Consider the following 13,868-nt stretch of genomic DNA (forward strand, 5'->3'; position numbering starts at 1 on the left):
CGGCATATAACTACTCGTCGCCGCTGTTGCAGCCGGCAGTCCACCGATTTCTGCGTTGAGGATTATTCGCGTCCGTCCTTCTGTCTGTAATATTGCTGACCTTTCGCCAAGCACATTATAAGATGTATTCCGCTATTGCCGTCTTGCTGGCCGTTGCCGGCTACGCCGCTGCCAGTCCGGTGGCGGTGGGAACTTGCGACCCGAGCCAGTTTATGCCCTGCGTAATGCCCATGCTTATGTTTGCCATGGGACCGGAAGGTCAGCAACTGACCAAGATCAAGGACGGCATGGATATCACCGAGCCGCAGTTGAAAAGCCTCTGCAGGTTAGTCCTAGGGACCCAGAGCAACGAGTTGGCCGTCAAAAACAAAATGCTTTTGCTGTGGAAGAAATTAACTGTTAATAAATATGTATCAGTTAAATATTTTCGCAGAATTTCTAGTGGATCAGGGGTTATAAAAATTAGTTCTTATCGCTAGAAAATTTACCATTACTTTTCCGTGTTTCTTTATAAGAAAGTATACGTAGTCGTAGACATGTATTTACAATCGTAAATTAATAAAGTTCTAAAGAAACATGAAAGATAGCTGTAATAACTACATAACGTATTTTTGAATTCTCTTTAGTTGCCCATAACCTGTAACCAATAGCGCGTTTAACAATATATTGTACAGAACTCGAGTTTCCTTTCCGGGACAGTACTGAATATCATCTCATAAAAAACTCGCAATGCAAAATTTGCTATTAAAATCCGGCAATCAGTCAGCTTATCGATTTCTGAGAATCGCCGGTGTAGTTAATTAACCAGAATTACAATAGCGACGTTCGCTGTTTGCTTTGGTAGAATCGGAAAAGAGACTCTGACCTGTGCCAAGACCGCCGTGGGTTCGTGTGTCCCCCGTGACGTCACCGACCTGCATGAAGCCCTGGCCAGCACCGTGAAGCTGATGGAAGTCTGCGACCGCCCCGACATGTACAGCAAGGCCCGCGTCCTTTTCCAGTGCGCCAAGACCCTCAACCAGACCGCCGGCACCAAGACCCGCTCGTGCGCTAACCGTGCCGCCAGGACGTCCGTCGACAAGGTCAAGGCTAAAGGATCCAGCAGCGATCCGTTGGAGGAGTGGCGTAACGGTGAAGCCATGAAACAGTTGTGCTGGTAAGGCCGACATATATATAAATAAGTATGCCCTTATATATATAAATATTTGAAAAGGGGAGCATCGCTCACAGCAGTACGATGTGAATATATGCCCTTACATATGACTTAATGTATATAGAATAAATTAAAATAATTTTGTACGAAATATAGAGAAATAAAAAATTGTTTGACAGTAACCTCAAATCCGTCAAGAGCTGTAGTGGAACGGAAGTAGCTGACAAGTGCGGAAGTCAAGCCCAGCAGATCACCGACAGCATCTATGCTACCGTCTTGGAGTCGTTCAAGTGTAATGGACCCCGCGGACAGAACTGCCCGACGCTGCCGCCGCCCACCGCTGAGGATGCCAAGTTCGACATGCCGGATATGGGCAACATGTTCCCCGGTATGGGCGGTCCCGGTGGTCCCGGTGGTCCCGGTTTCGGTCCTGGTGGCCCACCCATGTAATGGACGCTACCAAGCCTGTTTATGTGTCGTTCTTAAACGCTGCTTGATATTTTCGTGATAAAATTTGTTAGGGATTTTCTTTTAATTTGTCGTCAGATTGTGGGAATAAATTTTTTTATGATGAAAGATGTGTTTTGTCGCAAAGAGTTTATCTTTAAACCGGTGTGCGAAAAACGGCAGTTCTGAAAATAAATTTAATATCGTATAAGCGACAGGAACAGTATTAATCAGATTTTATTCACGCACAAGAAACAGCCATGATTATGACGCGGCTGTAATTTGCAGTTGAACGCTGCAGTATGCCCTTATTTTGCTATCATTATATCTATCTGTACGTCGGACTGACGATGGTTGGCTGGAAGCCTAGAACAACCGTCAAGAAGTGTAAAACTCTTGCCCATTTATCAATACTTTGCCAACTTTTATTTTTCAAAGTCAGCCGCTGTAGATTAAGAAATCTGGAAACGATTAGCCTAGATGCTGCTGGGTTTGCTGTGCTTGATTGCCAATAATCAGCGGTACGTTCATGTGTTATCTACCGCGCAGTCAAGTTTTCTTGTATGTGTACTGTGCACTGTAACTTGCATTCTACACTCTACAGAGTGCAGACTCTGCACTGCAGATTCAGTTAAAATTATGCGATATCTGCGAGTACACAACAAAACATAAACCCACCCAATATTTCCAAGCGATCAGCCGATAATTCAACACTGCGCCATTGTTGCTAGTATACTTTGCACAATGTAGTCTTCTTCTGTTATGCACAATACAACCGCTGGAAGCAATAATTCTTCTCATAAACAATTTACAACAGTCAGAACTGTTCTTTATTTCACAAAATAAAAATAAAAACCAGTTTATAATACAACAATATAACTTGGTAACTTATGCTTCAGTTGTGTACGAGTGTACATGTTGCACACAGTGGAATCTGCATTATAGACCGGACCACGGCAAAGGTCATCTAATACCATGAAAATTTAGAAAGGGTAGTGCAGTCCGTTCGTTACGAAATTTATGTAAAAAATCTTTATAACTGGCTACGTGAGCATTAGTCTTACATTAAATTAATATGAACTACTTCTATACAAGCTGTTGGGTCAGTCAGTGCATGCTGGTATACGTTTCCTTAGTAATTAACATGCAAAACAGAGATCCATATTAGCATCATGCCATGGAAAGCAAAGATCCACATGAGCACCATGCTGATTGTTACAGTGACGGGTAAATCTTCATTATCGCATTCGCCGCAGAATACATATTTATCACTCTAAATGCAAGCAAAAAATAATAATCCTGAACAAAGATAAGAGCACTACAGTGACTACAGTCGATTAATCATAGCGCGATAGTCGATACGCATGGTGCTTCGTGCATCACATAAGAATCACTCATCGTCAATACCGCTGAGCAAATAAAGCCCACGCAGCTTCAAGACTGTGTTCGTGCAGCCGTAAACAGTCGAGTTGGATGTTACGTATTTACAGTAGCATGCATCTTTATTTAGAAAACGAGTATCAGATCAACGCATGGAATGCGGTAGATGTCGCCGTTGACGGTCAGCTCCAGCACGGGCATGTGGTCAACACTGCGGACAACGGCCTGATCGTCGATCTGCACTGCACAAGTCAGACGGCTGTTTTTGTCGAATATGGGAAGATCTTCGATCCCCGTGGAGCATCACATTATATACCAGGTCGGTCGATAAACCAAGGAACTGCGATACATGCGTTACTGCAGGCTCGTCCCGACCGCGCCTGGACCTGGTATCACGGGAGGATGGTGCGCTCAGATTTCCGGTATGGCGGGTATGCCTGGGTCGAGGTGAGCGTGGAAGGCATTACCGTTACGGAACTGCTTTCCCTGTCGCAAATCCGTGTCCCCTCATCCCACGACAAGCTTCAGGGGAGAGTGATTGAACGGGATGAATTTGTCGCATGCACCGGTCGTCTGCCGGACGGCTATTCGTCGGTCGTAACACCATTATTCTTGGCTCTCTTTCAACGCCAGTGCACGTGGTTAAATACGCGTCGTGTTTATCCTGTTACTTTTCTGAGCGACAGTTTCTTATATCTTCAACGTCAAGGTGAAGATTATTCAGAATTTCTGGTACGTGACCCACCGGCCCAAAATTATGTGAAATGGTTGCGCGCCAAGACAAATCGGGAGCACATAATTTCGCTAAGCTCTCGATTTTCCGGGTGCATAGCAGTCACTTAAAGCGTATATAACAAATTACAACCAGCGAACTGTTTTTGCAGGAAAAATCTTTTTGCGATGTGCAGGATAGGATCCTTTTCCACCGTGCGCGGGGTGAAGCGTATCCTGAAGAAGATCTCATTCTGCGCCGCAAACAAATAGAAAGCCCCGTTATGTGGGGAAGTACTCCACCAAGCTCGCGTATTCCGTTACCGACAGAGCTGTTGTTAGAGATATTTCACTCTCTAGACACCCTTGATCAGCAGCGATATCGGCGTACATGTCAACTATGGGATGCCTTGTTGACTTCAGTTGATTTCTCTAAGACCATTCAGTTATCCTACAACAAACCCTATTTCCCTTCCTGGGTCTCGGGGATTACAAGATACATACTACTGGTATGTTTGCTGAAGCAGCTTGGTCCGGCAACGCAACGCATTTACATCCGGGACGCAGGAGGATTTCGTCGCCCCTTCGAAATCATCCACTCCATTTTGCTTGTTGCAGACGTTGTAAAATGGAGACAGCACCCGGTGCAACAGTTAATTTTTGGCTACTGTGTATTTTCCGAAATGCAGTCTATGGAACGCTTTTTCAATGCAAAATCGGACATTTATACTAACTTTTTGGCGCCCTGCTGTAAGAGTGTCGTCTGGCGACATTGTACGGTGTCATCGCGGTGCCAGCCGCCGGCAACCATCTTGTGGAGCAAAACAATCACAATAACTAACCACAAGACCTGACTTTGAAAGTTGCTTGGAGAAGAAACAGCCGCTATCGGGAGCCAGTGACAGCGGTCAAAAGATCACATACCACATGCTGTTGGTATATATATAATACTGGACGGAGGGAAAAAATGGCTTATTGCAGCGCATTAATTGAGGACAAAGAAGCAGACAGGAGAACTCCCCGTCATGGCCGGCGTTTCTCTCACCTTGAGCGTAAAAAGCGTCGTTATCAGACTTTTTGCTTTCCACCGATGAATACAAAAGGAAGTTACCAGACTGGTTAAACGTTACCAATTACGGACCATTGGTGTTCTCATGTGTATTTGCAAATGAAATTTCGCGTATACGCGAAACACCAATGGACCGTCCAGCGTGGTAACTACTTAACAGCTACCCGAGTAGGCTTGAGCCAGTGTCGCAAAAATTAATTGTTGTCCTTGCACACTTACCGTACCAAATAATACAGTTGCATATGTATTATACATTTCGCATAAACGATCTTTACATCGATATACCCGCGATTCAATTCTACACAGGAAGATGATCTGATATTTTAAACCGTGGAAAACATTCGCTCTCATGAACCGAAAACGTATTACTCTGTCCGTCTTCCGATTAGTACATATTAATCCGGAAATAATAACCTTGCAAGCGGATCTCTTATTTCTCTGTGGACAAGTACTGCAGCTTATTAAGTTACGAGTACTAGAAGTACATTTACTACTAAAATAGCTGTTTCTCGAAATTTGCTTTACCCTTTTATGACCTCATGTGTGTCAGCTTTGCAACGTCGCCACCTCCTAACTCAGAAACTCAAGCTTTTATAATTACTTTTCCTCTTAACCGCAAGTTTCACAATAAAATCGCACATTATCGCATAACCTCGTTTTTTGGATGACCGACTTATTACATCCGACTGATCGAAATACCACAACATTTATAACCCATGGAAGTTTTTCATGCGCTACCGATAGCGGTTCTGAAAAAGGTTATAGAGAAAGCTGATGAGGGCGCACCTGCAGATTGAAACAGTACATTATCATTTATCAACTAATAATAAGGCTGTTCTGCACAAATTTTAGGTGCATGTATCTGTGCTCAAACGAGGATATGCCTACCAAATTCTAAACTATCCAACAATTTTCGATATTTTAATGACAGCGACTGGAGATGTGCACAACCATTTTGCACCGGCATCGGCACATCGGTATAAGTTCTTGGACTTTACGAGTAAACTAGAGACGAGTAACAGTAGACTGTAATCTCACACTGAAATCATTTGCTACTGTATACGTGTATGTGTGCAATGTACGCATACACGTTTAATATTTTTGAAACAACACTCAAACTAGTGCCGCGAAATTCCCGGGATCGATTATCGATAGCAACCGGACATTTTCCAGAAAAGTTATTTCTACCTTATCATGTGGTCGCGTTGAAAAAAGGTTGGGCTTTGGGGAACAGAATGAGCTTTCGCAATTACCAAAGAGATAATTATTACAAAAATTACAAATTCACTGCCGCTGATTACCGTCCCAGTGAGACGCAAGACACGGTCGAAATGTATTCAGCTAAGTTAGTTTCCTAACCGGGACATTGAGAGTCTGGATATAAATACTGTATGTCGCTGATTTAGCAGTCCGCGCACACCATCCCAGTTCGTCTTACCGAAGTGTTCTGGTAAAAGTGTGGAACAATGGCCGACGCAAGTTTCAGTGGCTTTCAGAAGGCTGCACTGCACAACTTTACCGTTGTACACAACATTTCCGCTACGGCAGCGAATAATTTCACTCTGATTCCCAACAATGTCACGGTACTGGCTACGTACGCATCACCGGTTAATTTCATCATCACAACCGTCGTGCGCTTGTTACTTAACACCGGTGTTTTACTTATGCTCTTCATCGACAAGAGTCTCCGGTCATCTTTCAACGTGTACATTATCCTCTTGCTTACTTGTAACGTCCTCTATGCAGCATCCGATGGCACGATCAAAACACTGACCTTTGGTACTCCGTTTTGGCTGGGATCGTCCGTCTGCACGTTCTACATGTATACCACCTATGTCCTGGCCGGCATCGTGCTGCACACCCACCTCCTCATCAGTCTCAACCGGGCATGGGCGCTCTTCTGGCCGGTGTCGTACCGTAATCACCATACGATAAAAAATGCTTGGATAATTTGTCTCGTTATGGCTGTATATGTCCACGCCTGCGAATTACCCGGGGTCATTTTGGATGCCATGTACTACCGCATGCCCTTATACAAGGGCTGCTGGGTCAACCGCCCAGCGCAACCGATATGGGCGGCACTGCAGATTTGGGTGTACACGGTCCCGACAATTTTCGTCCCGGTTTGTTATCCGTTTCTTCTGCTAAAGTATTACTTGACCATCCGGAAAAAGGCAGCCATTGGCGGAGGAGTGCCTGGGAATACTGCAACCGCACAGCAGCGCCGGAAGAACCGGGCGCAGCCGTTTCTGGTGACCTCGATGTTTACTGTGGGGTTTACGGTGTGCTGGTTGCCGACGCCGGTGTTTTACTTACTGACCGAATCCAATCAGACGGCATATGTGGGGTTGCGGCAATTCCAGGCGACGGCGTATTCACTGCTGCCGCTGCTTGATCCCATTTTGTTCTGCTTGACCATTCGAAGTTGGCATGATAATACGCGACGGATGTGGCACACGTATGTGTCCAGCCGCCGGACGGTGGATGTTAGTTTCGATTCAAATCGTAAAACTGCCAATGGGAAATGAACCGCTCCTAATCATACTGATACATCGATATCGAACGAACCTTTCTCCGAGCTGACGGCTCCGCACCAGCCAAAGAGGCGCCCGCCTAATGTTTTTCTGTACCGGTTGCTTAATAGTACTGTATAGCGAAAATTGTATTAGAAACATAATATTCACTACCCTATAGGCCGGCTGTTAACCAAAATTCAAGTTATGCCAGACTTATTTCAAATTCTGGATTACGGCAATACTTCGAAAGTTACAACAAAATTAATAAGAACGCAAAGTACTCTGTATTCGCTTTTGAAATCGGTATCCACTCTCTACCAACTGTATAAAAATATTTCAAAGCTATATAAGCGATATAACCGCTGCTGGCCATCTACAGTATCTGAGTCAATTGCGAACGGTAAAAAGCGAACCGCTTCCACATGGTGTGTCTTATACTGTAACTATTACTGTACTGTAGAATATCCGTTTCGCCGTGGTTGAATATGCACCTAAATTAGCTGAGTCACGCAGTGATAAGAGATATTTGTTGTAAATATTTAGATTTTAGATTGATCGATTTTATTTTTATTAGCAAGGCCAGGCCCGTCTTTAGCTTTTTGGGAGGGCGGGGGGGACGCACCATTGTTCTCCTCAAAAAAGAACAATGGCGCCAGTTGCGCCCGTTCCAAAGTCGCCTTTTTTTAACATGTAAGGTCCGACGCCAGTTGCGCCAGTTTGGTTTCGGAAGGGGGGGCGTGCACCCGTGCGCCCCCCTCCTCCTTAAAGAGGGGCTGAGCAAGGCCACGCAAAGATTACCTGCAATCGTGATAATGACGCGCTGTACTGATCTAACGTCCCACAAGATTTATTGATTAAATTATTTATTATTACGTATATACAATAATTGAAAGTTGCTCGATTTTCTGCATGGTTCGCTAATGGTAATTTGCGCTAGATGGCGGTCTGTTGCAATAAGGATGATCTTCGCTTGTGTCTTATAAGTCGCTCTGACTACTTCGTGTATCTGTGTTAGCCTTAAGGTCAACAATAAACTGCAAAAAAGCGAAAATTTTGGATATGCGGAGTAATTAAAAAACGTATCCGTTCCGTGAAACCACAAATTCACATTTCAATTATATCAGCTGCAACTTTCAATCATTGCAAATCTGATCGCGATATTTCTTGATATCAGATTGGCACTGCGCTCGTGCATCATGATCAAGTTTCGTTTGCGCATCCGGTGTTTAATTAAGATTAAAAATATGGCTAATGTAAACGTTCACTTTGTTGCAAAATTTCATTTAAAGCAGCGATAGCGACAAGGTCTTCCACTAACCCTGGGCTCACGACCGTTGTACGGTTAGTGCTTGTGCTTGTGTAATTGTATTGCTGACTGCTTGTTTGGGATAAAGTGCCCTGGAGAAACCAATTATTCTGAATCAATCCTGGCAATCACCACACCACAACATTTCCCGTATTTCCAAATTCATTGCAGCAACTGAATAGTTAAATCACAATTCAAGAAAACGTTGCATACTTGATTTTTCAGTTCAGCATCAGTGCGCTATGCTGAACGTTCAACAAAAGATTTTGAGCTCTAATAACACCTCTTTGAGGCTCTTTCCTATAGATATAAAGTATAAAGGTCAGGCTGGTCAGTTGACTAACCTGACCATACATAATCAAGCATTTCACACTATGTTGAAATGCAAACTGGTTTCTTCGAGCCTGACATTTATTTTTAAATTTAGACATATCCATTTGGTTGTTTCATTAGTGTGTAAATTTGAACTTTTTAAATTAGCTACAATTAATTAATTTGTTAATATTTTTTTTGTCTTTCAGCGCAAGCTTATTGTTCTGTTAACCGTCTATTGCCTGAACGCACATATACATGTAGATCAATATCAAATTTATCATGGGTAAATATAAGGGGCGAAAGTAAACGCGTTCCACCGTTTCCCTGTACTGCTGCCGTCACCCACCTGGAGTGTGACGTTACGGCAATACATGTGGTTAAATCTGGCGCGGTACATAAGCGCCATGTTCTGCCACAACGTCAAACTCCAGTCGGGTGACGGCAGCAGTACAGGGGAACGGTGGAACACGTTTACTTTTGCCCCCTATATACTAAAATGAGGTAACGATTACGCACGCCATTATAAAGGCAATCTTTGAATACGTAGTTAATCAATTCATCCTGCCAACTTATAGTTATACTCGTACAATCTTCAAGTCAATGCTACATGCGGTCGTGATGGTTAAATATCTTCGAAAACTGTATTGCTTGAAAAATTATGTAACTAAATACTGTATTAAATATGTACATCGTACCGTAAAATCACGTACGAGTACCGATAGTCAGTTTCACATTGGAAAAATAGCGACTCTTACCTTCCTTCCTGTAATCTAGGAGGTACCGCTATAAATAATTTGGGTATCCGGGGTGTACATACCTTCCGTAAAACACTGCTGATTGAACGTGAATTCTGGAGATGCTTGAGTAACCGACAAACGTATCAGCTTCGCAAAGCCGCATGGTCACGATCAACCCGTTTTGTTATATCCGATCAGTCCGTTTCTTCTACTCTGGCTGTATCCTCGATCAGCTTATTAAACACCCGTCCTCGACATCCTTTTTTCAGTACCGGATCTGTACTATGTTGGTATACTGTTGGCTAAGGGCACTTTTCAGGCTATTGCTACATTTCACTAAAGTTTCCCTCAGAAACATATGTAGCTCGGAAATTTATTAAATCAAGGTCTTACTCAGTATCTGTGAAAGCCATGGCCGGCTACCACTTCACATTTAGGACGGGAATGAATTTCAAATTCTCATTCTCTGTACCCAGCAACGCAAAGACAACGACCGTATCTTCTGCCAGTTTCATAATCACGACCGTTGCGCGATTAATTCTCAACGCGGCAGTTCTGCTGCTCTTCTTGCTAGAAAAGACCCTTCGTTATTCTTTCAATGTTTACGTCATTATGGTGCTATAGCCAGCAATTTCGTGTACGCCGGACTGGATGGACCCCTCAAAATCGTGACCATCGGTACCCGCTGGTGGTTGGGGCAACACGTCTGCACTCTGGAGCTGTATTGTGAATACGTTTTGGAGGCCGTTCTCCTGCATGCCCACCTCCTCATCAGCCTCAACCGGGCATGGGCGCTATTCGGGACAGTGCCCTATCGCAACCGCCACACGATGCCGCAGGCCTGCAGGATCTGTTTTATTATGGTAATTTACGTTCATCTTTGCGAATTATCTGGAGTTCTCATGGATGCGGCATATTTCCGGTTGAGTTTAGAGAAAGGTTGCTGGCTGAATCGAACAGCCCAACCGGCGTTCACATGGCTGTAAACCTGGGGTGTTCCCACGTTATTCATCCCGTTATGTTATCCGTTTCTTTTGCTAAAGTATTTCTGTTTCAAGAAAGCGGCGGCCGGTAGAGTAGTTTATAATAAAGAAGCGACGCGGCAACGCGGTAAGAACAGAGCACAGCCTTTCCTGGTGGTCAGCGTGTTTACCGCTGGATTTACTTTTTCTTGGCTGCCGACGTGGTTTTTCTATGTACTGATCGACGCTATGCCGCAGCTGAAGAGGGGGATATTCTATCAGTTTCAGGCAACTGCCTACACGTTCCTGCCATTACTAGATCCAATTCTCTTCTGCTTAACCACTCGCAGCTTGCATGTTTACATCGGAAGACAGTGCCGCAAACATATTATATTAAAGCGCCAAATTTCTAGTGTTTACTCCACGTAGAGTATTGCAAATGCGAGATTGTCCCATTTTTCAGGCTGTGCAAAGAAAGCTTGCAGTGATTATAATATCATCTACAGACACATCTACAGACACAATATACTCGTATCATCTGTACACCGTGCGTTTTTATGGCAAAGGAGCTGATGCCGAGATGCACAAAAATTTTCTAATCCTTATTTTCATTAGCTGGGTTCAGCTGTAGATAATTTATATTTATCTTGTGTTTCACCCAATGAAAGTAATTTACTGATATTGCTGACGTAATTGCTGTCATCAAACGCAATTAAGACCCTGACCGTTGACATCTATAACCGCGACATGCCTGGGTATCAAATTTCCGCATTGCTGATCGTGATTCGCTTACGCATCCGGCTTTTAATCAAAATCACAGGAACATCTATAAACAACTTTAATTTCCGCATGCTGCCGAACTGCATTAAATAACCCCTTCGAATGCGCAGCGTGTCATTTGTGCCGTACAGATAGGATGACTGCTAAGTGCTGATACGTTTCTTGTCTTTTGCATGCTATGGCCGCATACCACTTTACAACATGAAAGTATGCGAGTACGCCTTGGCCGGAGTTTGTTCTGCATTCGGACCTCCTCATCAGTCTCAACCGGGTGGGGGCGCTCTTCTAGCCGGTGTCCTACCGCAACCGCTACCGGTGTCCTAGCGATACCGACCGCCTGCTGGATCTGCGTGGGCCTGGTCCTTTACGTTCATCTTTTTGAGTTACCGGGCGGGCGTGGATGCTGTCTATTACCGGTTAAATCTGAAGAAGGGCTGTTTGCTGACCCGAACTGCACAATCGGCATTTAAATCGTTGCAAACATTTATTTTTACTGCTCTCACCTTATTCATCGCGTTATGCTATCCATTTTTTTTGCTGAAGTATTTTTGTATGAAAAAATCGGCAAGCAAAAGCAGAGCTGATGATAACACTGCACGACAGCAGGCCACGAACAAAGCGCAACCTTTCCTGGTGGCTAGTATGTTTACCTTTGGATTTACGTTCTCTTGGCTGCCGACCTGCGTTTTCTACATACCGGCTGACGTCATGCCGCATGTCCCGCTCGCAGCTTTTATAGCAATGGGAATATTTCTTCAGTTTCAGGCTACTGCTTATATGAACTAGATTCCATTCTCTTCTGTTTGACCATTCGACATGCTTACATCAGGCGACAATGCCGCAGACATTGTCGCCTGATGTAAGCATGTCACCCCAACCCCAAGCAATTTTCAAATCACCCACTTTCGGCATCCGCTTCGTCTTGCAAAATGAGGCTGACGCCGAGGTTGTGGAGAATTTCGTTACCTTTATGATCATTAACAGAGTAAAGTTACTGTATTATATAATTCATTTGTGAACAACTTTCTTTGCCCATTAGAGGTGACTTACTAATTCAGATTATTGTACAGGCTCTACGCACGTATTCACTAAGCATTTTTATACAAAGTTCGATTAATAATAAAGAAAAGCATGGAGTCGCGGTGCTATGCAAAGAATGGAGCAGGAGAAAAGGCGTCCCTATTTTTTTTGTATACTGTAGGTATAACCAGGCAAATTAAAAATTTCAAAAGAATAACGACATTATCTGAAAGTTAGACGCCCGTTTCCCATAAGTACGGTATTCATGGAACGCGGCTGCAGACCTCGTTAAACCGTAGAACAACACGCTGATAAATTAAAAATAGTCAGTATCTGCACGTACATTTATTATCCCTCCGTTCTACGTACTTCCCCGCAACAGCGAACTTTTCTTTCTGGGAATTTTATGCAGGTCCGTTAGAGCGTGTCATATATTTTGTGTCACATTTTGGACATTTGTTGGTGTTGTACCACACCACAAACCACACATTCTTTTTATCTTGCCATTATTAAAGCGCGAATAAAGTGCATACGCGCTAATTAGTAGTTAATTAACGATTTTACAAAGCCCTTGCATGGATAGCATCGCAATACGCACAATAACTCCACTACGGGGAACACTTCCCAACTACTCGGATTTATCCTTGCGGCCAGTAATTCAACAGCGTGAAGCGCACCTTTCGTTATTGGTTTTACCATCTTGATTGCCGTCCGGCCGGCCGTATTGCCTTTAATCTCGGTGTTCTTATCGTCCTGATATCCAAAAAGAGCCTTCATTCCTCCTTCAACGTTTAAATCGTTGCCCTCCTGACTGGTAATATCCTTTACGCCGCCGTGGAAGGTCCTCTAGAGACCGTTAAGCCGTTTGCTTGCACGCTGAATCTGTATTCCATTATGTCCCGGCGGCAATGGTACTACACACACACCTGCTGACCTCCCTCAACCGGGCATGGGCGCTTTTTTGGCCGGTTAGCAAGCTACAAGTAATTTTCCTATCTACTGTATTAGTGATGATTTTACATGAATGTGCGTTAAAAACGACAAGAATTAACGAAGAAAACGTCGAGGAAATAAAAACTGTTGCTCCGGTTTGCTTAAAAAAATTTAAAAAGGTTCGGGTTTTAGAAACGTAAAGGGCTTTGGCTTCGCCTGGGTCGATAAAAAACCTAGTTTAAGATAAATTGCCTCACTGAGTTTGAAATTTAAGAATTAGGTAAAAGTATGTTTGTGCGTTAAACACTGGTACGATTAGAAGTTTGTGACAGCTATTTTTAAGTATTTTAAATATTTTTCTGTTATTTTATATTTTGTGCGCGCATTATCGGTTTGTGGGGATAAATTAGATTCCAAAGCGCTTACGTACAATTTGGTGTGCAGAGCACTGCACCGAAAGTCTCGTACCTAAATTTTTCTGGAATGCTTAGGAAATTCAATAATGCACAAAGATCAATCTTTTGTATGGAACCAAAGTT

General features: G+C 43.6%; 2 protein-coding genes across 2 annotated transcripts; both read left to right on the forward strand.

Moving 5' to 3' along the window:
* Positions 1–1,811, forward strand: LOC129594983 (uncharacterized). The gene is made up of 3 exons (XM_055491872.1): positions 1–325; positions 845–1,156; positions 1,333–1,811. The coding sequence occupies exons 1-3, from the start codon at positions 123–125 to the stop codon at positions 1,601–1,603; spliced, it is 786 nt and encodes a 261-aa protein (XP_055347847.1). The 5' UTR covers positions 1–122; the 3' UTR covers positions 1,604–1,811.
* Positions 1,812–3,033: 1,222 nt separating this feature from the next.
* Positions 3,034–4,992, forward strand: LOC129597701 (uncharacterized). The gene is made up of 2 exons (XM_055495351.1): positions 3,034–3,712; positions 3,865–4,992. Exons 1-2 carry the CDS (start codon positions 3,074–3,076, stop codon positions 4,543–4,545), a joined length of 1,320 nt encoding a protein of 439 aa, XP_055351326.1. The 5' UTR covers positions 3,034–3,073; the 3' UTR covers positions 4,546–4,992.
* Positions 4,993–13,868: the final 8,876 nt, after the last annotated feature.

Source organism: Paramacrobiotus metropolitanus, unplaced genomic scaffold (assembly GCF_019649055.1).
Source record: "Paramacrobiotus metropolitanus isolate TYO unplaced genomic scaffold, Prichtersi_v1.0 Parri_scaffold0000003, whole genome shotgun sequence".
In the NCBI taxonomy this organism is placed as follows: Eukaryota; Metazoa; Tardigrada; class Eutardigrada; order Parachela; family Macrobiotidae; genus Paramacrobiotus; species Paramacrobiotus metropolitanus.